Genomic DNA, 25880 nt, shown 5'->3' with positions numbered 1-25880 from the left:
CTTTAGCAGATAATAAGACTCACACACGCCCAGCCTGGCACTGTCCATGGCTGCCAGACAGGACATTTCCCCCACTATGATTAGTGTCAAGTCAATTGATATTAGTAATAGGGCATTTATTAGCATCAAGTCCAAGGGAAATTCAAAAACACAAGAGAATTGGCACAATTACACTCATTTCAGGAAAGCCGAGCGGTCCTGGAGTGATTTTTAAAAATGATTATGCTTAGGTATTTAGCGTTTCCTACAAACTGAGGTGGCTGGCAGAACGCTAGGAGTGCTAACACTTCATTCATCTAGAACAAAGAAGCTCTGGCAATTGGCTGAGGATGGACAATCTGAACACAATGAAAACCCTGGCATTTCCTCAGGTCATACGCTCTCTGGTAATAAAACAACCGCTCCTATTCAGAAGGAAAGGAGGCGATTTTACATAAATTCTGAGAGATCCTTTTACATTAGTTCCTGGTTGATTTCTGAATTTCTTTCCAGACCTCTTTGACTAATCATTTAAGTCAACAGCAGCTTAATAAAAAACCTACAGTAAATGACAGAGAAGCTGACACAAAAAATAACTACACCTTTTTTCAATCTTTGGGCCCTCAAGGGGCACCAAGATTCTCTATGAGTTGGAGAGGGATTCAGATTAAATTTTAAAAATGTTTACCTATGGACATTTTGGGCTTGGGTTTTTCTTTTCTGTAAACATGAACACAGTTTATTCTGTAGATGAAGAGGGAAGCTTAGCAGGAATTGCACATTCAGCATCTTTATAAAGTCCTCGTATAGTGTGTGTGTGTGTGTGTGTGTGTGTGTGTGTGTGCGCGCGCGCGGTGCTGGAGTTGAACTCAGGGGCATTCTACCTCTGAGCTACATCCAAGCCCTATTTATTTATTTATTTATTTATTTATTTATTTATTTACTTACTTACTTATTCATTTATTTATTACAGTACTGGGATGGAACCCAGGTGCATTCTACCTCCGAGCTATACCCCAGCCTGATTTTCTTTTTTCTTTTCCTTCCTTCCTTACTTTCTTTCTTTCTTTCTTTCTTTCTTTCTTTCTTTCTTTCTTTCTTTCTTTCTTTTTTTGGTGGTACTGGGGTTCCTGGAAGCCCTTCTACCTCCAGGCTACACTCCCAGACCTATTTTATATTTTTATTTGGAAACAGGGTCTCTTAAGCCAGTGAGGCTGGCTTCGAACCTGCGCGATCCTCCTGTCTCTACCTCCCAAGTGCGGGGATGACAAGCGTGCCCACCACAAGTGGCTGGTAATTTTAAAAATATTTATCACTCACTCTGAGATAGAAAATGCACTGCTGACCCATGGCATTTTAGCATCACAGTTAAAAATTACTTTTTTTGGGGGGGGGTGCTGGGGATGGAACCCAGGGCCATCCTACCTCCGAGCTAAACCCCCAGCCCTATTTTTTATTCTTTATTTTGGAACAGGGTCTCCCTGAGTTGCGAAGGGCCTCGCTCAGTAGCTGAGGCTGGCCTTGAACCTCGATCCTCCGGTCTCAGCCTCCCGAATGCTGGGATGACAGGTGCGCGCCACCGCGCCCAGCCAAAGATGACCTTGTTCAGTCTGGAGGGGATTGCTGTGGTTTGGATACAGCGTGACTTTTTCCCTCTAGTTTCTCGTGTTGGAGACTAGACCGTCGTAACGTGATGTACCATGGAAAGCAGGAAGGACCTAGCAGAAGGTACTGAGGGTACTGGCCGCCTGCCCTTGGACTCGAGTTGATACACTAATAGCGAGCCTGACTTATGTTGCCCTCTCCAGCTTCCTGGCCTCGTCTGTGATCTCCTGCATCCACCTAGGCTCCTGCCAGGGTGCTCAACACTTCTTGGTCCTTCCCGGCGGCTAAGTCAATGAGGTCACCTGATCACAGACGTTCAGCTCCCGGAATTGGGCACTAAATAAACCTCTTTTCTTTATAACATAGCCAGCCTCAGGCATTTCATTAGAGTAAGAGAAAAATGGGCTGAGACAGTGGTCGTGATTCACAACTTTTGTGTGTGTGTGGGGGGGTTACTGGGGATGGAACCCAGGGGCTTTCTACCTCCGAGCTATACTCCCAAACTGATTTTATAATGTATTTGGAAACGGTCTCACTAAGTTGCCGAGAGCCTCACTAAGTAGCCGAGGCTGGCTTCGAACCTGCGCGATCCTACTGTCTCAGCCTCCCAAGCGCGGGGATGACAAGCGTGCGCCACCACGCCCGGCTATGATTCACAACTTTTAACATCCTCCAGCGACCTTCAGCAGCTCCTGTCTCTTATCATCTGTGACAGTTGTGGTCGGGAATTTCTTGGAGGCAGAGGACCAAAAACAGCGGACTTGTACTTCCTCCTCACTAAGCCTCGGCTGCAAGGGTTCTGGTCAGAACAATAGATTTTGGATGGCTTTGGGACAATCCCAGTTTGTAGTCTGTTGGCATTAAATGGAGATTGTTTTCAAATTAGTAAACTCAGCTGAAGCCTAGATCTTTAGGTTCTGCTACTGAAACTTGGTGCTGTCAGGACCACTGTATCATTCACACCTAATGAAAACTTGCGTATTAAGCCTGTCAAGGGACCTCAGAACGCTGTAGTTGGTGATGGTCTGTTTACTTAGGGTGCAGAGCTGCTCTCTGGAATCAGACTGTCTGTCTGGATTTGAGTTCCCGGATCCCTGTTATTAGACATGTGACCTCAGGCAAACTTTCTGAACCTGTCTCTTCTCACTCAGCTTTAAAAATAGTTAATAACAACCTCGATAGCTATCTGGGAGGCTCATCTGAGATAAGGCGGGAGATGTGCTCAGGGGAGGAGAACTGCTCAGCCAGAGGTCAGTAAAGGTCATCGTCGGTATTACAGACCTACTCCAGGAAACTAGGGGAGACCTACCAGGGTAAAAAGTGCAAGTCATCCCGATCGGCCTTTACTGTGCTCGGTAACGAAGGTGACACTTCTCCATGACCTTTCGCTTTGGTTTTGAGTGTCCAGGCAAGCTGACTCTTAGAAGCCCACCAACATTTTTGAATGGGATGAGAAAGAATGATGTCAACTTTAGTTTTTTTTTTTTGTGGTACTAGGGATGGAAGCCAGGGTCATTTTACCTCCGAGCTACACCCAGCCCCATTTTTTATTCTTTTTTTTTTTTTTTTTTTGAGCGTCTGGGGGAGGGAACCCATGGGCATTTGACCTCTGAGCTATACCTCATGCCCGTCCTTCCTTCCTTTCTTTTCTTTTCTTTTCTTTTCTTTTCTTTCTTTTGTGGTACTGGGGATGGAACCCAGGGGCTTTTCTACCTCTGGGCTATACTCCCAGACCTATTTTATATTTTGTTTGGAAACAGGATCTCACTAAGTAGCTGAGGCTGGCTTTGAACCTGTGCGATCCTCCTGTCTCAGCCTCCCAAGCATGGGGATGACAAGCATGCGCCACCACGCCCGGCTTATTCTTTATTTTGCAACAGGGTCTCACTGAGTTGCAGAGGGCCTCACTAAGTAGCTGAGGCTGTCCGCGAACCGCGATCCTCTGGTCTCAGCTCCCGAATGCTGGGATTTCAAGCGTGCGCCACCACGCCCGGCTCTATTTTTTATTCTTAATTTTGACAGAGAGTCTCACTGAGTTGCAAAGGGCCTCACTAAGTGGCTGAGGCTGTTCACGGACCGTGATCCTCCTGTCTCAGCCTCCCAAATGCTGGGATGACGAGCGTGCGCCACCACACCCGGCTAACTTTAGTATTCTTGATAAAGTCCCAAAATTGAATTTAAAAGCGGAGGTGAGGAAGAGCACCTGGGCCTCATCTTTGTAGAAGAGAAAAGGCAAGAAAACACATCCAAGAGGTGTTGGCCAGGGCCCCCGCACTGGGATTCAGGGGACCTAGGTTCTAGTCTGGAATCTAAAGCGGGAGCTTCGGGTCACCGAGGACAGCCCGGCCTCCCCGTGTGCAGCGGAGGCCAGGATGAGGGGAGGCTGGAGGCCCTTTCTGATCATAAGATTCAGGGTCTGTGAAGGCTCAGGAGAGCGCAGTTAAGTAGAACAGCCCTGGACGTCCCCAGGAAGGTGTCAGTCATGGGACACAAGGCACAGAAGAAGCGACTGACAGGAGGGGAACAGCCTCTACCCACCCTGCTGTCCTCAGCGCCACAGCCTAAGAATACCTCGTCTGCTTTATTGACTAGAGCCAACCGGTTTGCTTAAGAAAGGTTAGGGCTTTGGCTCTGGGTTCCCTCTGCTCTGGACAAAGCTGGCCTGGCCCCATGCACCACTTGGTTTTATTCACGTGGGGACAGACAGAAAACCCTTCAAAATGTTACCAAAGGGTCTTGAGGAAAGGAAGCTCATACCCACTCCCGCATCGAGAGAAGCAGAGATACTGGCCATTAGTGTGAACGGCTGGTTGGCATTTTTCTACAAAGATGGGCCCCACAGCTACAGGTAAGCGCCGTAGGTTTGGGATCTAGTGACCACATGTGGGCTTCTAAATGTCATTTCCTTAGCCGGGCGTGGGGGCGCACGCTTGTAATCCCAGCACTCAGGAGGCTGATACTGGAGGATCGTGGTTCGCAGACAGCCTCAGCTACTTAGTGAGGCCCTCTGCAACTCAGTGAGACCCGGTTTCAAAATAAAGAATAAAACTAGGGCAGGGGGTGTAGCTCGGAGGTCAAATGCCCCTAGGTTCCATCCCCAGACACGCCAATAAATAAATAAATAAATAAATAAATAAATAAATAAATAAATAAAATAAAATGTTATTTCCTAACTTTGCCTAGAGAGTTTTAGGTTCCAAAGGGGGTGAAAGTCCCCCCACCAGTCTGGAAAATAAACAAATTCTTCCTCCTGGCCTCTCTGCTTCTAGGTAACGAATTTCTTCACCAGCCAAGGATGAGCTAAGGCCTGAGAGCTTTAGCCAAGGCCAGAGAATTCTTGTTGCAACCCTGGTCATTTATTCTTTTTTTTTTTTTTTATGGTGGTGGTACTGGGGTTGTTCCTGGAAGCCCTTCTACCTCCGGGCTACACTCCCAGACCTATTTTATATATTTTTTTATTTTGGAAACAGGGTCTCTTAAGCCAGTGAGGCTGGCTTCGAAATTGTGCGACCCTCCTGTCTCCGCCTCTCAAGCGTGGGATTACAAGCGTGCACCAGCACGCCCGGCCATTTATCCTTTAATAGCATCTCCATCTGCCTGGCCTCTGTCCCCGGGACTGCCATCACTTTCCTCTCCTCTGTTTAAGAACGGGCCGCTCATTGTTTCTCAGTAGCACGCGGTTCTTCTGGTCTACTATTTTGTTTTTGTGGTCTTGAGGATTGAATCCAGGAGCGTTTTACCTTGAAGCTACATCCCCAGCTCTTTTTATTTATTTATTTATTTATTTATTTATTTATTTATTTATTTTTTACTTGGAAACAGGGTCTGGCTAAGTGGCTGTGAGCTTAGTTAAGTTGCTGAGGCTGTCTCTGAACCTGTGCTCCTCCTGTCTCAGCCTTTTGAGTCCTGGGCTTACAGGCCTGTGCCACTACTATGCTTCATTCTACTATTATTTTTTTTTTTTTGGTGGTACCGGGGTTCCTGGAAGGCCTTCTACCTCCAGGCAACACTCCCAGACCTATTTTATACTTTTTATTTGGAAACAGGGTCTCTTAAGCCAGCGAGGCTGGCTTAGAACCTGCGCGATCCTCCTGTCTCCGCCTCCCCAGCGTGGGGATGACATGCGTGCGCCACCACACCCGGCTCGTTCTACTATTTTTACTTAAGAAATTTTGCCCAGCAGGAGATGCTTCCATAAAATTCCTATTGAGTTACAGAAGTCTCTTCTCTAATTAGCCGACATTTATTTGCCTTTTATATTTTTTTAATTAGAAAAATTTTTTTTGCGGGTTTGGGGATGGAACCCGGGGCACTTGACCTCCAAGCTCCACCCCCTGCCCTATTTTTTATTCTTTATTTTGAAACCGGGTCTCACTGAGTTGCAGAGGGCCTCACTAAGTAGCTGAGGCTGTCCGCGAACCGCGATCCTCCGGGTCTCAGCCTCCCGAATGCTGGGATTACAAGCGTGCGCCACCACGCCCGGCTGCCTTTTAATTTATATGTTTTAAACATTTAAAGTGATGTTTAAAAGCCTTGCGATTTGGGGATAGTGAAGGAATATTTAGTGTAATAATGACCTAAAACTTTTATGTTTTCACTTGTTGAGTTGCTCTAATTTTGTGTGTTTGTGTGTGCATGTGTGTGTGTGTGTGTGTGTGTGTGTGTGTGTGTGTGCTTGTGTGGTACTAGGGACTGAACCCAGGAGCATGCTACTGCTGAGCTATACTCCCAACCCTATTTTATTTTCATTTTATAAAAGGGTCTCACTAGCAGGGTGTGGTAGTGGACACTTGTAATCCCAGCATTTGGGAGGCTGAGACTGAAGGATCGCAGTTCAAGGCCATCCTTAGCTAATTAGTGAGGCCTTTTGCAACTCAGTGAGACCCTGTTTCAAAATAATAAATAAAAAACCGAGCTGGGGGTGTAGCTCCAAGATAGAATGCCCCTGGATTCAATGCCCAGTACCGGGAAGGAAAAAAAAAAAAAATCTCACTAAGTTGCTGAGTCAGGCTTTCAACCTGCGATCCTCCTATCTCAGCCTCCCAAGCACTGAGGTCACAGATGTGCACCACCATGCCGGGCTAAGTTGCTCTAATGTTACTATGAGATCCTGCAGAGGTTAGAAAGCACCATTTTGGCAAACTTTGAAACTTGTGATGATTGGGTTGTCGCGGAAAGATGAGTTCCTGGGTCCTCTGATGTGTGTCTACGTACACAAAACTGATTGCTGGAAGCAGCCAGCAGACAGTGAGTGTCACCACCTTCAAATGAGGTTCTTTTTCGCCTGCTCTCCTCTGCCCAACCCAGGAGACTTGGCGACACTCGGTCCCTGCAGAGACTAAGGCGGGCTGGGTCACGGGGCCTGCGACTGTCCATTTCACAAGTTCACTCAGCCATGGTGACGTGCCTGCCTGCCTTGCTTCCAGTTAGAACTGCAGGGACTTTCTTGGTGCCCTTGGAAGGATTGCGTAAAGGATCTCATCGGGAAGAAGCCAGAAAGCCCACAGGCATGCTCAGCCGAAGCCCCGAAGTCAGGAATGCTGGCTTCGGTGCACAGGAGATAGTGACTTCTCGCTGGGGATGGAAATAAAAAATCGTGCAGCTGATTCTTTGACATGACTTTATGCGGTAACGGAAAAGACAACCAGGTCAATGTGACTTTTTTCTTGATTTTCTTTTCCTTCCTTCCTTCCTTCCTTCCTTCCTTCCTTTCTTTTTGTGTTTTGCAGGGCTAGAAATGGAACCCAGGTCATTGCTAGACACATGCTCTAGCCCAGCATATTTGACTTCGAATGCCATAGTCATATGACTTAGCTACCTTCAGCAACAAGGGAAACAGCTTAAGGGGGAAAAGAAAAACAAAAAGCCAAGGCAGTACCTTTTCGCCATAGCCTCTGTCCTTAGTCATCATTTCCCTGAGGGTCTGGAGAACTTTAATGCAAAGTTTCTCTTCGTTTTCTTCCAGCAGTTGTTTTGTATGTTTGATTAACCTAAATGGGGGGGGGGGGGACACAGATTACTAACCTGAAACTCTCTTTCACTTCCAAACACTTTACAAGTGACTCCTTGTAGCGAGTCAGTTAAAGAACAAATATTTGCGAAGGGCTTCCCAAGTCAAACAAGATGCAGGGCTCTCTCTGCGGGGCAGAGCCGGCCGCACTGTGGCCCAACAGCGACACCTGCTGGTGGACTCTGAGGGCCGGAATTAGAGTTTAAAATGGGGAGATTATGGGGGGAACAAGACAGAGGCCCACTCATCAAGTGTGGCAATTTAGCTACTAGGGAGCGCTGCTAAGTGTGCCAAGAGTGTATAAGGAAACCGCCCTCGGGAAAATGATGGCTGGGCAAACTCATGCTGCTGGGTCCCTTATCCCAAGTCCTGTCTTTAGCCAGGGCCCGAGTTAAAAAAAAAAGTTAGACAGCTAACCTTAGGGTAAAGAGCATAAGGTTTCTAGCATGGGACCTCTTATTTGTTTGTTTGTTTGTTTGTTTGTTTGTTTGTTTGTTTGTTTGTTTATTGGTGCTAGGGATGGAACCCAGGGGCAGTCTACCTCCGAGCCACACCCCCAGCCCGATTTTTAATTCTTTCTTTGCGGCAGCGGGGATGGAATGCAGGGGCAGTCTACTTTTGAGCTATAGCCCCGTCCTATATTTTGGTCTTTTTCTTTCTTTTTTTGGTGGAACCAGGGGTGGAACCCAGGGGCTTTCTACCTCCGGGTTATCCTCCCAGACCTATTTTTTTTTTAAATATTTTCTTTGGAAACAGGGTCTCACTAAGTTGCTGAGAGCCTCACTAAGTGGCTGAGGCTGGCTTGGAATCTCTGCGATCCTCCTGTCTCAGCCTCCCAAGCGCGGGGATGACAAGCGTGCGCCACCACGCCCGGCTAGTCTTTTTATTTTTTGAAACAGGGTCTCACTAAGTTGTGGAGGACCTCACTAAGTAGCTGAGGCTGGCCACGAACCTGCGATCCTCCTGTTTCCGCCTCCCAGGTACTGGGATTACAAGTTTGCAGCACCATGCCCAGCTCTTCACTTATTTTATTATTATTATTATTATTATTATCATCATCATCATCATTAAGGACATGAATTAAGAAACTACCAAAGTTTTAGGTAAGAGACTGAGGTCCTGTAGGTCCAAGATTTCTTTTCTTGGTATTGGGGATTGGTCCCAAGGGCATTTTACCTCTAAGCCACACCCCAGCCCTTCTTTTTTATTTTATATTTTGAAATAGATCTTGCTAAGTTGTTGAGGCTGTCCTTGAACCTGTGATCCTCCTGGCCCAGCCTCCCACGTACTGGGATCAGGGGTGTGCGGGCGCTGAGCCTGGCTAGGTGGGAGATTCCTGAGAGCTGAAGGGCCGGGATTGTTTGCTGCCTGAGCCATAGCACAGGGCCAGATGGAGGATGAGTGTAAACTGTGCAATTAAAACAAGAAGTCCTCACAAAAAGACCAAGTGAGACTAATGAAGGGCCAGGAGGTTGGATCTAACAGACAAACATACTTTAGAAAGAAAGGGAAAGCAAGCCAGGCGTGGTGGCGCAGGCTTGTAATTCCAGGATTCAGGAGGCTGAGACAGGAGGATCGCGGTTCGAGGCCGGCCTCAGCTACTTAGGCCCTTCGCAACTCAGTGAGACCCTGTTTCAAAATAAAGAATGGTGGTGCTGCTTGTAATCCCAGAATTTGGGAGGCTGAGATAGGAGGATCACGGTTCACGGGACAGTCTCAACTACTACTTAGTGAGGCCCTTTGTAATTCAGTGAGACTCTGTTTCAAGATAAAGAATAAAATATAGGGCTAGGGGTGTAGCTCAGAGGGAGAATGCCCCTGGGTTCCATCCCCAGTACTGAGGGAGGGGGAGCAAATAGAGAATAAAAAATAGGGCTGGGGGTGTAGCTTGAAGATAGAATGTTCCTGGGTTCCATCCCCAGTACCCCCCCACACACACACACACAAAGCAAAATAACGAATAAAATAAGCTGGGCATGGTGGCACACACTTGTAATCTCAGCATTTGGGAGACTGAGACAAGAGGATCGTGGTTCGCGGCCAGCCTCAGCTACTCAGCGAGACCCTGTTTCAAAAAAATAAAGAATAAAAAATAGGGCTGAGAATGTAGCCCAGAGGTAGAATGTCCCTGGGTTCCATCCCTAGTTTTGAAAATATAAGATAAAAAATAAAACATGGGGCTGGGGGTGTAAAAAAACAAAAAACAAAATAAAGAATAAAAAATAGGGCTGTAGCTCAAAGATAGAACACGCCTGGGTTCCATCCCCAGTACCCCGCACCCCCCCCCCACACAAAAAGAATAAAATATAGGGCTGGGGGTGTATGTAGCTCAAAGATAGAATGCTCCTGGGGGTCTATCCTCAGTACTGAAAAAAAAAAAAGAAAAAGAAAAAAGGCAAAGGTAAAAACAGGACTCTAGCAACTGACCTTGGACTTGTCCAAGGTAAAAACCAGGACAGGGGCCCCTTCCCCAGGAACAAAGGCTTTTTGGTGCGCTCACCAGGGTTCTGGACACTGACCAACTGACCACCCGGAGAGGAGGGAGGCGGCTTACTTGCAAATGAAGCCCCCGCTCTCGCACTTCCTGCGGGCGTCTGTGTTCTCCGGGAACAGCAGCTCGGGTCTGTGCAAGACGTCGACCAGCACGGACAGCTCGGCCTGCACCAGGGGCCTGAGCCGGTCCTCCAGCGCCGAGACGATGTCCTACAACACAAGACGGCTGCTCAGCGGCTCCGGCGGGCTGGCCACGGCAGGGCGGGGGCCCCCATTCCACCCTAAACCACCCCGATGCAAGGCTCAAACACTGGCTCAGCAGGGCAAGAGGGGCCGTAGGACCGTCTGGCATTTATCTCCACTTATTACACGCTGCCTGATGGCTCCCTAAAGCGGTACCTCCCAACGCAAAAAACAAAGGACCTAAAAACCCGCAACCCAGTGCCCCCTTTTTCTGGCGTTGGTTTTATGCTCCCCGAGGGATCATTCTATACATTTTAAAATAGGATGCAAAAAAAAAAAAAAGAAAGAAAGAAAGAAAGAATGCAGTTAACAACAGGGGAAGATGCGTTAAGAGTGTAAAAATAATCCAACATCAGCACGAGCTCTATGATGCTATTTTATTTATTTAGTTAGTTTGGTACTGGGGATTGACCTCAAGGGTGTTCTGCCTCTGAGCTACATCCCAGTCCTTTAGATTTTTATTTATTTTCATTAAAAAAAATTTTTTTTGTGGCACTGGGGATGGAACCCAGGGACATTCTACCTCTGAGCTACACCCCTAGCCCTATTTTTTCTTTCCTTTTCTTTCCCTCCCTTCCTTCCTTCTTTTTGTGGTACTGGGGATGGAACCCAGGAGCATTCTACCTTTGAGCTACACCACAGCCTTATTTTTTTTTCTTTTTCTTTCCTTTCTTCCTTCATCCCTTCCCTCCTTCTTTTCTTTCTTTCTTTTCCTTTCCCTTTCTTTCTTTCTTTCTTTCTTTCTTTCTTTCTTTCTTTCTTTCTTTCTTTTTCTTTCTTTCATTCATTTTTGTAGTACTGAAGATGGAACCCAGGGGCATTCTACCTCCAAGCTACCCCCCAGCCACAATTTTTTTATACTTTATTTTGAATCAGGATCTCACTGAGTTGCAAAAGGCCTAGGTAGCTGAGGCTGGCTGCAAACCGCGATCCTCTTGTCTCAGCCTCCCAAATGCTGGGATTACAAGCGTGCGCCACCACACCCAGCTAATTTTCTTTTTTTTTAATTTGAAAACAGGCTCATGATACATTGCTGACTGTCTGCTGAGACTGGCCTCGAACCTTTGATCCTCCTGCCTCAGCCCCCCAAGTACTGGGTTCAGAGACATACACCACCGTTCTCGCCTTATGATGCTATTTTTTTGGGTAAACGATATCCGTATCTAAAGGATATATACCAAAACCCCACTACTGGTTCTTTCCGAGTGGCGGGGTTACCGGCGGTTCTAATTTCCCTCTACATGGCGATACCTGTCGGTGTCCTCTACTTCTCAATGGGCATGGACTGTGTGCACAACAAAGTCACTAGGACACGGAAACACACATGAGTGCGCATGCTGTATCGACATGCTAGAGACATGTACCCCGAGAGCATGATGACCTTCCAATGCAAAACACACAGCTGCAGGGAAGAAAAACAGAGGAAGTGAGACGGCAGGAAGACCCACACAGCGAACGCCGCTCAGAGGCCGAGGACAGGAAGCGGCGGGAGAGCGTCCCCAGAAGATGCGGGCCGCTCTGCAGCGGCCATCTGGGGCTCGGCTGGGAGCAGGAGGGCCTCGTGGGAGCGAGGAGGTTTTCATGGGGAAGCCACCACCCGAGAGGCCTCCACCTGGACTGGGGGGGTCCCTGCTGGGATCCGGGAAGAACGGACAGACCCTCTACCCTGCGCCCAAACGAGACCACAGGAAGGTCATTTCACCTTCGCTCAGCCAAGGAGACTGGCCGATAACGACAGCCACTCAAGAATGTTTAGCACACACTGGGAATGGGTGAATCAGGTATGCTTTTTAGTCTTCTTTACAGCACTGGGGATGGAACCCAGGAACACTCTACCTCAGAGCTTCACCCCAAGCCCCATTTTTTGTTTTGTTTTGTTTCTGTTTTGGTGGTACTGGGGATGGAACCCAGGCACCTTCTACCGCTGAACTACATTCCCAGACCCATTTTATATTTCATTTGGAAACAGGGTCTCTTCAAGCAGCTGAGGCTGGCTTCGAACCCACGCGATCCTCCTGTCTCAGCCTCCCAAGCGCGGGGATTACAAGCGTGCGCCACCACGCCTGGCAACCTATTTTCTATTTCATTTGGAAACGGGGCCTCACGAGGTTGCCGAGAGCCTCACGCAGTAGCTGAGGCTGGCTTCGAACCTGCGCGGTCCTCCTGTCTCAGCCTCCCGAATGCTGGGATGACAGGCGTGCGCCACCACGCCTGGCAAACTCGCATCTTTTGCAGAGGCTGAACGTGCCATGCGGCTCATTCACGTGTGCCGCATGGCCAAACGTGAGGCGTTCAGCAATCGGGACGGATCACGAAGACGGCAAAGCAGTGAGAGGGGGCTCGTGTGAGAGGTGTCAACGGGACCAGTCATGTAAGCCCTTCCTTCCTTCTTCCCTCCCCGCTTCCTTCCATCTTTCCTACCCCCTTCCTTCCTTCCTATTTATCTATCTATTTATTGTTTGTTTGTTTGTTTGAAACAGGGTCTTGCTAGGTTGCTGACCGTCTCATTACTTGCTGAAGGTGGCTACGAATTTGCGACCCTCCTGTCTCAGCCTCCCAAGTACTGGGAGCGTGCGCCTCCGCGCCCGGCTTAAGTGGTCATTTCTCTCTCTTTTCTTCCTCCTGTCTATTCCTGAGAAGGAACCCTTGGCTGAGCCCATCAATCACCAAAACAGTCGTCATTATTACTTTGAAACAAGGTCTCTCACTGGGTAGCTGAGTCTCTCTGTGTTGCGAAGGTTGTCCTCAAACTGGCGACACTCCTGTCTCGGCCTCCCCCAGGTACTGGGATTACAGGCATGCACGACAGTGTCCAGCTTCCTGTTGTCTAACTTTACAAATTAGGAGACTGAAGCTCAGAGGATTAAATCCCTTTCTTAGAGTTTTTATTTTTTATTTATTTTTAGTGGCACTGGGAATGGAATCCAGGGGCATTCTACCTCCGAGCTACACCCCCAGCCCTATTTTTTATTCTTTTTTTTTGAAGTAGGGGACCACTGAGTTGCCAAGGGCCTCACTAAGTAGCTGAGGCTGGCCTCGAACTGTGATCCTCAGGTCTCGGCCTCCCAAATGCTGGGATTACAAGCGTGCACCACCACGCCCGGTCAGTCAGACCATTTCTAAGCAATGGAGGCAGAGACACTGGCTTGGGGACCATGACCTAACAGACGAACCACAACTCTCCTGGCAAACATTAAGGGGAAGCTGGGCATGGTGGCGCACGCTTGTAATCCCAGCATTCAGGAGGCTGAGACTGGAGGATCGCTGTTCACGGCCAGCCTCAGCTACTTAGTGAGGCCCTCCGCAACTTAGTGGGACCCTGTTTCAAAATGAATAAAAAATAGGGCAGGGGGTGTAGCTCGGAGGTCGAATGCCCCTGGGTTCCATCCCCAAGGCCCCCCCCAAAATAAATTAAGGGGGGGAGGGTAAAATCTAGCTAGAAATGGATAATCCCTTTGTTTCTATTTTCCTGCTTTGACACAAAACTCCTCTCTGAGGGTTGAGTGTACTTGTTTACCCACTGACCCGAACCCAAATATTCCAGCGTAAAGGTAAAGTGGACCTTTACACATTTATTCTAAACATCCTCTTGCAATGCTTAAATATTCCTTCCAAATAAAAGCAGCACCCCGTAATTCACAAGGAAGACTGGAAATCTAGATATATCCCGGAGAGACTAGGAAGTTGGGCTCTGGACACGGGCTTCTACATCCACGAGAGAGGGGACTGGCCGCGTGTGCTCCTCCCTGACTCCTCCCTGAGGCCGGTGCTGCGGGCGGGAGGAAGGCCTCTCCATCGGCACCGGGCCTCGCTCATTACCTGCAGCCTCTCGATGATGTTCCGGTAGTCCCTGGAAGCCGCCAGCACAGAGTCCCTGCGGGCGGCATTGCGGGCCGACAGCCGCCAGTTCATGGCTGTTTTCTGCACGATATTGTGTGACTTCAGAAAGAGATTGTTGACTTGGCTGTCCAGGTCCACGGGAATGGCGATGGCCCGGCTCTTGGCTGCAAAGGGGAAAGACGTCCTGTGAACCTGGTGTGCACGCATGCGCCCGGGAACTGAACCCAAGGGCGCTATACAGCAGAGTGGTGCCCCTGGCCCATTTTATTTTTGATGCTGGCGAGCGAACCCAGGAGCATTCCACCTCCAAGCTACATCGCAATCTTATTTAAAAATTTTTAAAATTAGAAACAGAGTCTCACTAAGTTGCCAAAGGGCTCTGCTAAGTTGCCGAGGCTGGCCTGGAACCTGTGGTCCTCCTGCCTCAGTTTCCCGAATGCTGAGATTATAGGCGTGTGCCATTGCACCTGCCTAATATCTCTGTGGAAGATGTCCTGAATTTCCCATCATTCATCTGGCAGATTTTTTCTATGCCTAGCCGGTGTCAGCTTGCATGGTGTTTACTTATGTATTTATTTACTCATTTTATATATTTATTTATTTATTTTTTTCAGTACTGGGGATGGAACCCAGGGGCAGTCTACCTCCGAGCTACACCTCCAGCCCTATTTTTAGTCTTTATTTTGAAACAGGGTCTCATTGAGTTGCAGAGGACCTCCCTAAGCAGCCGAGGCTGGCCGCGAACCATGATCCTGCTGTCTCAGCCTCCCAATGCTGGGATTACAAGTGTGTGCCACCACGCCTGGCTTCATTTTATTTATTTTTGGAAGTACTGGGGGTTGAAGTCAGGGGCATTCTACCTCTGAGATACACTCCCAACACTATTTTGTTCATATTTTATTTTATTTTTAATTTTTTGGTACTGGGGATTGAACCCAAGGGCATTTTGCCACCGAGCTACATCCATAGCCCTATTTTATTTTGTTCTGAAACAGGGTTTAGCTAAGTTGATGAGAGTCTTACTACTTGCTGAGGCTGTCCTCAAGCCTGTGGTCCTGTCTCAGCCTCCCAAGTACTGGGATTGTTTTAAACATAGTCTCACTAAATTACAGAGGTCCTCTCTAAGTTGCTGAGGCTGAGAGGGAAGCTATGATCCTCCTGCCTCAGCCTCCCAAGCACTGGAATTACAGGTGTGTGCCACTGGGCCCAGTTGCTTGGATGGTATCAAATGTGAAGACAGGGGACTTCGCTATCTCTTAGATTAAGGTTTCCTGAGGTGAATCCTGGGGATGGTAGCTCTGAAGAACAGTAGGTCATAAAATTTGGGCAAGCCAGAGTGACAGCTTAACAAGCTCTCTCAATGAATGGTTTCTTTAGGACCCTGATGCACTCCTGTAAGTGAAGAATTATCTTAAGATGTATGACTACAATGCACTAATAAAAAATATAAATTAAAAAGATAAAAAATATCAAGACAGGGAATTGGTTAGCAAGAGGCTTTTCTAAAACTTCTCTTTCAAGTTTGTTGATCTCTACAACAATCTACAAAGTGTTGACGTAGGTGAAATATAAGACAACGTTTGCACCGACACAAACTCTTCTTTCCTACGGGCTCTCCTTCTACCTGTCTAAAAAAGGCCGACTCCCGTCGGATCAAGAAAAAAATATCAGTCAAATCGACCACAGGGATGCCAGGCGAGGTGGCCCGTGCCTGTCATCCCAGTACTTGGGAGGCTGAGGCAGGAGGATCGCAGGTTCAGGGCCAGCCTCAGCAACCTAGTGAGGCCCTGTTTCAAAATAAAACATAAAATGGGCTGAGGTGTAGCTCAGAGGCAGAATGCCCCTGGGTCCAACCCCTAAGCGTCCCTCCAATTTAATGAGGCCCTCTGCAATTTGGGAGGATCTTGTTTCCAAACGGACAGACAACGGGACATGGCTCAGAGGCAGAATGCCCCTCGATTCAATCCTACCATCACAGAAACAGACAGATGGTTCTCAAGCACATCTCACAGAAAAGGGGAACTTTCTAGTGGTTACTAGAAGCTGGCAAGGAAGGAGAGGAGAAGGGAGAGAGAGACAGACAGACAGAGACAAGAGACAGAGAGAGAGGTGGGGGGCGGGACAACGGACACCAAATTGGAGGTAGACGGGAGGGTTCCGTTCTGGAACCTTCTACAACATAGTAGGGTAGCTACAGTTTACAGCCATTTATCACACAGCTCAAATGAATTGGAAAAGAGGAGTTCAGGGTTCCCACCTCTATTTTTGTTGTTGTTTTGTGGTATTAGGAATTGGGCCTGTGGCATTTTAAGTCCAAGATACACACCCCAGCACTATTTTTATTATTATACGAGGACAGGGTTTCACTAAGTGCTGAGTCTGGTGTGAGCTTTTGATCCTGCTGTCTCAGCAATACCAAATACATTTTTTTTTTAAAGTAAGAGTCTAGCCCAGTGTGGTGGCATGCATTTGTAATCCCAGTACTTAAGAGGCTGAGACAGGAGGATCAGGGTTCTTTGTCAGCCTCAGCTACTTAATGAGGCCCTCTGCAACTCAATGAGACCCTGTTTCTAAATAAATAAATAAATAAATAAATAAATAAACAAATAATAAAGAATTTTTAAAAATTGGCTGAGGGTCTAGCTCGGAGGTAGAATGCACCTGGGTTCAATCCCCAGCACTCCTTCCTACACACACACACACACACACACACACACACACACACACACACTACATATAAATGAATACACAAACAGACATATAAATAAGTAAGTAAGAGTCTGCTACAATCAGGGTAAAGGAAGAAGTAATTTTTTTTTGGTAGTACTAGGGATGGAACCCAGGGGCCGTCTACCTCTGGGCTACACTGCCAGCCCTATTTTCTATTTTATTTGCAAACAGGGTCTCAGTAAGTTGCTGAGAGCCTCACTAAGCTGCTGAGTCTGGCTTTGAACCTGCGATCCTCCCGTGTCGGCCTCCCAAGTACAGGGATTAGCTGTGCGCCACTACGCCTGGGTGATGCATCGCTTCAGAGCAAGGGTATTCTTTGGGTTTTGATGAGTACTTTGCAAAAAAAAAAAAAAAAAAAAAAAAAAAAAGTTGCCATACAGTCAAAGGCATCTGCTGGACTAAACAAACTAGGGTCTTGAACGAGGGACTTCTCAGGACCCCAAAGAAGCTGTGTCTACCAGGCTGTCAAGGTCTGCCTGACACGTGGCCACAGAAAGCTGTTTTGAGACGCATCTCCCTTGACAACTCTCAGCTCCAGCTAGGGAGATGCCTGGCATATACCAGAGAGGGAGGTATTTGGAAGAGCCTGTTTTATTTTTATTGTTGTCCTGGGGAGTGAACCCAGAAGCATTCTCCCTCCAAGTTATCCCCTAGCTCGATTTGGTTTCTTATTTGGAAAAAGGAAAAAAGTTGGGGAGGGCCTCAACTAAGTTGCAGAGGCTGGCTTCGAACCTGTGATCCTCCTGTCTCAGACTCCCGCGTACTGGGATTACAGGCGTGCACCACCACACTTGGCAGGAAGAGCTTCTTTAGCTCCCCCCCCCCCCCCCAGTACTGGGGATGGAACTCAGGGGCATTCTGCCTCCAAGCTACACTCCCAGCCCTGTTTTTTATTCTTTACTTTGAAACAGGGTCTCACGTTGGCCGGGATGCTTGTAATCCCAGCACTTGGGAGACTGAGACAGGAGGATCGCGCAGATTCAAAGCCAGCTAGCCTCAGCTGCTTAGTGAGACTCTGTTTCCAAATTAAGTCTAAAATAGGTTTGGGAGTATAGCCTGGAGGTAGAAAAGCCCTGGGTTCCATCCACAGTGCAACAACAGCAACAACAACAACAACAACAACAACAAAACAAAAAAAAGAAAGAAGGAAGGAAGGAAGGTAGGTCGGTCGGTCAGTCTCACTGAGTTGCAGAGGGCCTGAGTAAGTAGCTGAGGCTGTCCTCGGATCGCAATTCTCCTGTTTCAGCCTCCCAAATGCTGGGATTACAAGCCTGCGCCACCACGCCTAGCAGGAAGAGCTTCTTTTAGGGGGTGGCTCTGCAGTTCCTACTCTGTGATCTTAGAAAAGCTAAAGCCAGCCAGGCACGAGTGGCGCATACCTGCAATCCTAGTACTTGGGAGGCTGAACTAGGAGGATCGCAGGTTGCAGAACAGCTTCAGCAACTTAGTGAAGCCCTCTGGAAGTTAGTGAGAGCCTGTTTCCAAATAAAACATAAAAAAGGGATGTGGGGGGGGAGAGCTTGGAGGCAGAATCCCCGATACAAAGGAGAGCGAGGGGGAAGGGAAGCTGAATGATAATGGTAAGTCCCGGGCTTTGATCCCATTATGTCCAAAGCGGCTCTTACCTACATCAGAGAGCACCCGGATGCAGCTCTCCACGGAGGCCTTCTGGCTCGGCATCAACCAGTTGCAGTGGTAAACCCTGAAGACACCCTGGAGCAGCTGCACAAACACAGGCTGGCGAGTCTGCAAGAGAGAGGTAGGGTGTAGACACGACCTCTCTGTGTAGAGGACCCGCGGGTGTCTGCTAGAGTGTGCATGCTAAATACTCTAAAAAATCTAAAGCCTCTAAAAAATTCTATTCTTAGCTGGCCACATGGTGCACGCTTGGCCATCCCGGTACTTGGGAGGCTGAGACAGGAGATCACAGGTTCTAAGCCAGCCTGGGCTACTTAGCGAGGCCGTCAGCAACTTAGTGAGACTCTGTTTTGTAATAAAAAAAAATAATATAGAGTTGGGGTGTAGCTTGGAGGTAGGATGCCCTGGGTTCAAGCTCCAGTACCAAAAAAAAAAAAAAAAAAAAAAAAAAAAAAAAATCTGTTCTTCCTCTTGGATTCTGCATTCCGCTCCCTCCTGGACACTCCACGGATATCTTAAGCCAACTGCTGCAAAACCCGTCAACCATCGTCCTCCCTCACAAGTGTGGACGGGATCTAGCTAAGGTATGAGACGTGCCTCTCAGCAGAAACACAAACTCTGCTAAAAAGGTTTTAAAGGGAGAAAAACAACAACCAATAAAAGCGAAACAGAAGAAAACTCGCTCGGGTAGAGTCTGCTGTGTGTATTCCTAGGTTCCCCATTTGTAGTCACAAGCAAGGATTGAAAATATGTGAGGCAAACAACTGCATCCGGTTGGGTGTAGTGGTGCACAATCCTAGTACTTGGGAGGCTGAGAGAGGAGGGTCACGGGTTCAAGACCAGCCTCGGGAACTGTGTGAGACCCTGTTTTAACATTAAAAATAAAACCGGGCTGGAGGTGTAGCTCAGAGACAGGATACCCCTGCGTCCCATCCCCAGGACTACAAGGGGAAAAAATGCATCTGTACACATCACATCCATGGTTCTTACTTGTCGAAATTTCCTAAACAATATAGTTACTTATAAGGCATTCATCTTATCCTATCATAAGTAATCCAAAGAAGAACGGAAGTGTAAGGGAAGATGTGTGTAGGTCCTCTGCAAGGACTGTGCTGGTTTTTGTTTGTTTCTGGGGTGTGTGTGTGTGTGTGTGTGTGTGTGTGTGTGTGTGTGTGTGTTGCTGGGGATTATATCCAGGAGCTTTCTACCTCTGAGCTCCACCTCCAGCCCGATTTTATTTTTTTATGTTGAAACAGAGTCTCATAAGGCGGCTGAAACTCTCACTATTGCTGAGCCTGCCCAGGAATCTGCGACCCTCCTATCTCAGCCTCCCAAGTACTGGGATTACAGGCGTGCGCCACTATGCCCGGCTGCTTGAAATAAGAACTGGCGCGTCCAAGGACGTTGGTGTCTGGGGCAGCAGGGAGGTCCTGGACCAATCCCTGTAGAGGTCAAGGGAAGCCAATGCTCCTGAACTCAGGGATGCTGTCAAAGTTACGTTCTAGCCAAAGAACGGCGCCTTCCGTGAGTGCTTTGCCAAGTGGTTCCTGATAGCTGCTTGCTCCCAAATGCGCCCCGGTCCCTGGGCGTGCCCCGCCGAGACGCCACACCTCACCTGCAGAGTGGTGCTCTGGTCCGAGAAGGGAGAACTAAAGAAAGTCGTGACGATGCTCATGACGACCTCGGTCACGTACTTCTCCAAAACCGAGTCTGTGTGCTTCCGGTCGCTTGTGCTGTTACAGGCCTGCAAGACAGGTGGGCGTGTTAAGTGTCACACGAAGCCGGGCGAGGTGGGCACGCTTGTAATCCCCGCGCTGGGGAGGTGGAGACAGGAGGATCGCGCTGGTTCGGAGCCAGCCTCGCTGGCTTAAGAGACCCTGTTTCCAAATAAAAATATAAAATAGGTCTGGGAGTGTAGCCCGGAGGTAGAAGGGCTTCCAGGAACCCCAGTAGCACCAAGAAAAAAAAAAAGTCACACGAAACCCAACTCCAAAATATTACCCCAAACCCATGGCCCTTCCTGCTGATCACACTCAACAAATAAAAGGCAGAGGCCTCTGGGCGATATTTATCTCATTAGCTATAACTACAATCCAGGTGTGGTGGGGCACACCTGTAACCCCAATACTTTGGAGGCTGAGACAGGAGGATCGTGGGTTTGACACCAGCCTCAGCCACTTAAGAGAGACCTTCAGCAACCTGGCAGGATGCTATTTCAGAACAAACAAACAAAAACAAATAAATAAAGGCAGGCATAGAGGTGCACACCTGTTACTCCAGTACTTGGGAAGTTGAGACAGGAGGATCGTACGTTCGAGGCCAGCCTCAGCAAGTAGTGAGACTCTTGTCAACCGACTGAGTCTGTTTCAAAATAAAGTAAAGTAAAATAAAATAAAATAAAATAAAATAAGGGTAGGGATATAGCATAGAGGTAGAAGGCCCTGTGTCTAATCCCTAAGACTACAATAGACAAATAAAATTAAAGAAGAGGGCTGGCGATGCAGCTCAGAGCTAGAAATTAGACAGGAGAAAAGCTAAGGGCCATGAATAACTCTTTGTAACACAGATTAGAGCAGAAATGATGGGTGCCAGACAGACAGACAAACGCGCACACATTTAACTGTGCCTCCTCGGTCCCAGAAAGCCTTACCCTGCAGATGTCCACAAGAAAGTTCTCGAAGAGTTTCCACATGTGGTTACTGGTGTAGATCTCCTTCATCTCCACCTCGGTGTCCACGTAGCAATGATTCAGGAAGTTAATGTAGGCGATTTTAACCTGGGGGGGAAGAAACAAGCTTTTGGGAAAAACCAGCCGGATCTACGTAAAACAGATGGCTGTATTATCTTGCAAGTGAGACCATCCTGGGCCAAGATGGTAATTCCATTTTTCCTTATCAGATATATATATTTTTTCTTTTTGGTGGTACTGGGGATTGAACTCAGGGGCATTCTGCCTCCAAGCGATACCACCAGCCCTTTGCATTTTTTTTTGTTGTTGTTGCCAAGTGGCTGAGGCTGGTCTTGAACCCTCAACCCTCCCGTGTGTGCCTCCCACGTACTGGGAGGACTACTGATGGTGCCACCATACCAACCTCTTCAAACACCTTTCATTCCTGTGATTTTTTTTATCTGTACTGGGGATGAAACCCAGGGGCACTGTACCGCCAAGCTACACCCCAACCCTCGTCTTTAGTCTTTTTTACTTTTGAAACGGTCTCGCTGAGTTGTGAAGGGTCTTGCTAAGTAGCTGAGGCTGGCTCCTAACTGTGATCCTCCAGTCTCAGCCTCCTAAATGCTGGGATTGTAAGTGTGCGCCACCACGCCCGGCCTGTGAGTTTTTTTATATTGCAATTTTATAACTATAAAATTCAAATACCTAAAGCCTTGGAAAGAATATTTTTGTGATCTCAAGGTAAGGAATATGCAAAACTGCTAACCGCTGCCTGTTAGGGTACTCTCTCTCATTCTTAATCTCAGTGGCAATACTTCACATCTCTCTTCTCCCTAGGAGAAATTAAATTAACTAGTTTGACGGGCCGTGGTGGCGCACGCTTGTCATCCCCGCGCTTGGGAGGCGGAGACAGGAGGATCGCGCAGGTTCCAAGCCAGCCGCGCTGGCTTAAGAGACCCTGTTTCCAAATAAAAATATAAAAATAGGTCTGGGAGTGCAGCCCGGAGGTAGAAGGGCTTCCAGGAACCCCAGTACCACCAAAAATAAATAAATTAATTAATTAACTAGTTTGCTGGGCCTGGTGGTGCATGCTTGTAATCCTAGCACTTGGGAAACTAAGACAGAAGGATTACAGGTCAGCCTCAGCAACTCAGTAAGATCCTGTTTCAAAAATAAAATAAAAATAGGGCTGGGAGTGTAGCTCAGAGTTAGAATGTCCGTGGGTTCAGTCCCCCAGTACAATAAACACACAAGCAAACAAAGTATTTTAACTTAAAACTGTTGAATAAAAAATTAAATTCAGTCAAAGCATGGTGCCGAACACTTGTCATCCCAGCATTCAGGAGGCTGAGACAGGAGGATCACGGTTCGAGGCCAGCCTCAGCCACTTAGTGAGGCCCCTTCACAACTTAGTGAGACTCTGTTTCAAAATAAAGAATAAAAAATAGGGCTGGGGGATATAGCTTGGAGATAGAATGCCCCTGGGTTCCATCCCCAGTATGGCAAGAAAATAAATAAAGTTTATATAGTTTAAAGAATACACACACACACACACACACACACTACATAGTATGTATACTATGTCCACACACACATACTATATACACACAGTGTGTGCACATATATTATGTGCATTATATTTCTTTGTACATATCCAGCATATATGCATTGTATATGTTACTTAAATGAATACAGGATGCATTTATATACAAAACACTGGAAGGATAAGAAAGATACTAATAAAAGAATTTTTGTGAGGTGGGTGGGAGAATAGATTAGGAGACTTTTCATGGTCTGCTCCTTGATAGTCTTCAATATTTAAAGTTTTCAAGATGCATTAGCTTAGCAAAAATATCTCAGCCTAGTAGCAGAGAGTTGATGTGCACCACATCACCACATATGCTACACGTATATTTTTAGTTTAAAATATAAACTGAGTCTATATATTTAAATATATGTGGAGAAAACATACTGTATGGTTCATTTTTTGGTTACCAATTAATTTGAGTAGAAAAAAGAAATGCTGGAAGGATTAACTTCAAAATTAACACATAATTTTTATGTTCAGAGTGTGTGTGTGTGTGTGTATGTGTGTGTGTGTGTGTGTGTGTGTACATGCGTGTGTGCTGCTAGGGACTGGAACCAGGGGCCTTCTACCTCTGAGCTCCATCCCCCACCCCTACTTTATTCTTCTTTTTGAAGCAGGGTCTCACTAGGCTGCTAAGGGCCTCACAAGTTGCCAAGGCTAGCCTCTACCCTGTGAGCTTACCCTCTCAGCCTCCTGATCCCTGGGATCACAGGTACGTGTTCCCATGCCTAGCAAGACAAGATTCTTATTTTCTTATTGATTAGCTGTAGTTCCTTAGTTTTTCACTATTACTGCAATAAGAATCTTCATTTTAAATAACTAACTTAAGCTGGGCGTGGTGATGCACACTTGTCATCCCAGGACTTGGGAGGCTGAGACAGGAGGATCACAGGTTCATGACCAGCCTCAGCTACTTAGTGAGGCCCTCTGCAACTCAGTGAGACCCTGTTTCAAAATGAAGAATAAAAAATGGGTCTGGAGGTGGAGCTCAGACGTAGAATACCTGAGTTCCATCCCCCGTAACAAAAATAAATAAATAAATAAAAATAGGACTGGGGGTGTAGCTCAGAGGTAGAACACCCCTAGGTTCCATCCCCAGTACTGCAAAATAAATAAATAAAGAATAAAAAAATAGGACTGGGGGTATAGCTCGGAGGTAGAACGCCCCTAGGTTCCACCCCTAGATGACCCGCAAAAATAAATAAATAAATGAATTAAATAAATAATAACAAATAGGGCTGGGAGTGTAGCACCCACAAAACTAACTAACTAAATAAATAAATAAAAAATAGGGCTGGGGGTGTAGCTTGGAGGTAGAACGGTCCTGGGTTTCACCCCTAGACGACCCGCAAAAATAAATAAATAAATGAATAAATAAATGAATAATAAAAAATAGGGCTGGGGTGTAGCTCGGAGGTAGAACGTCCCTGGGTTCCACTCCCAGCATTGAAAAATAAATAAATAAATAAATAAATAAATAAATAAATAAACAAACAAACTAACTAACTAACTTGGAGACAAAGTGTGAAACTTATGACCTGTGTCTCAACCCGTCGGGCACCTCAGCGCTGAGCAGCTGATTTAGGGCCCAGCCTCCTTGCTCGACAGGGCGGACTAGTTCCAAACAGGGCTGAAGTTTTCCCCACATCCGCTTCATCAGGGGGCAAAAAGAAAGGCCAACTTTCCCCTTCTTTTTTATTTTCTTTTTCTTTTTCGCACTCAATTCATGCTGGGGAACGCTGCTCCGGCTACAGGCAGAGGAGCTGGGGGTCTCCAAACCCTCAGCCTGCAGCCCGTGGTGTGCAAGGCGGCGCGCACGCGCGGTGCGGGCTGCTCACCTCGGGGATGCAGTCCTCGTGGGTGACCACGCGCACGATGTCGTCGAGCGGGAGCAAGGAGTTGCACTTGATCTCCGTGTACACGTTCTTGCCTTCGGTGCACACGGCCAGGAGCTCCACCAGGTGGATGTGGTACATGAGGGGGCTGTTCTTGTCCATCCGGTCCCGCTCGGACCGCATCATCTGGATGAGCGTCTGGAAGGAGGCCCTGTCATTGTAGAACACCAGGACGTCCTCGCCGGAGTTGACCAGCTGCAGAGAGGACACGGCTCGTCTTAGGCCGATTTACGGCCAGGTGTGCTAGTACTTGGCAGGCTGAGACGGGAGGGTGGCGGGCTCAAAGCCAGCCTCGGCAACTTGGCCAGGCGTTTCCAAATTAAAAAATAATACCAATAAACATAAAAATAGAACCAGGCATGGCGGCACACGTCCGTGACCTCAGTCCTTGGGAGGCTGAGATAGGAGGAATCCCAGGTTTGAGGACAGCCTCAACGGGTCGTGAGATCAACCTAGTGAGAACCTTGTTTTCAAATAAATAAAATTGGGCTGGGGGGTGTAGGTCAAAGAAAACATGCCCAATACTGTAATAAGTAAGTAAGTAAGTAAGTAAGTAAGTAAGTAAATAAATAAATAAATAAATAAATACGGGTTTGAAAGTACCACAAAAATAAACAACTTTAAAAATTCTATTCGCAGAGGACGACATGTAGGCACTTGCCTTCCCAAACCCGTCTTGCCTACATTAGTAAACTCATCGAGATTTTATTCATTTATAGAATGAGCCAATTAAACATCAAAACTCTTCAGTCTCAAAGCCAAGCATGGTGGCACATGCCTCTAATTCCAGTACTTGGGAGGCTGAGACAGGAGGATTTCAGGTTTGAGGCCAGCCTTGGCGATGTAGTGAGGCTTTCAGGAACCTAGAAAACCTCTGCTTCAAAAACAAGTTCACGGCCAGCCTCAGCTACTTAGTGAGGCCCTTTGCAACTCAGGGAGACTGTTTCAAAATAAAGAATAAAAAACAGAGCTGGGGGTGCAGCTTGGAGGTAGAATGCTCCTGGGTTCCATCCTCAGTATTGCCAAAAAGAAAAGGAAAAGAAAAGAAAATCAGATCAAAAGCTGGGCATGATGGGATACTTGTAATCCTAGCATTGGGAGGCTGAGACAGGAGGATCGTGGTTCACAGCCAGCTTCCGCTACTTAGTGAGGCCCTTTGCAACTCAGTGAGACCCTGATTCAAAATAA

The 25880-nt window shown here is 47.3% G+C and overlaps 1 protein-coding gene across 5 annotated transcripts in view; it reads right to left on the bottom strand.

Moving 5' to 3' along the window:
• ITPR1 (inositol 1,4,5-trisphosphate receptor type 1) overlaps positions 1-25880 on the bottom strand; it is a gene marked incomplete at both ends in the record, with an annotated part of 305516 nt that overhangs the window by 116743 nt on the left and 162893 nt on the right. For all 5 annotated transcript variants that reach the window (XM_080718249.1, XM_080718250.1, XM_080718252.1 and 2 more), the window contains 7 exons: positions 7463-7574; positions 10149-10297; positions 14150-14334; positions 18526-18646; positions 20154-20282; positions 21189-21314; positions 24636-24887. In XM_080718249.1, the coding sequence (XP_080574375.1) occupies positions 7463-7574; positions 10149-10297; positions 14150-14334; positions 18526-18646; positions 20154-20282; positions 21189-21314; positions 24636-24887 (1074 nt within the window). The remainder of the gene's footprint in view (positions 1-7462; positions 7575-10148; positions 10298-14149; positions 14335-18525; positions 18647-20153; positions 20283-21188; positions 21315-24635; positions 24888-25880) is intronic.

Source organism: Muscardinus avellanarius, assembly GCF_963383645.1.
Source record: "Muscardinus avellanarius genome assembly, chromosome: 22".
In the NCBI taxonomy this organism is placed as follows: domain Eukaryota; kingdom Metazoa; phylum Chordata; class Mammalia; order Rodentia; family Gliridae; genus Muscardinus; species Muscardinus avellanarius.
Note: the sequence above shows the minus strand (reverse complement) of the source record. Positions and strands in the feature narration are given on the sequence as shown.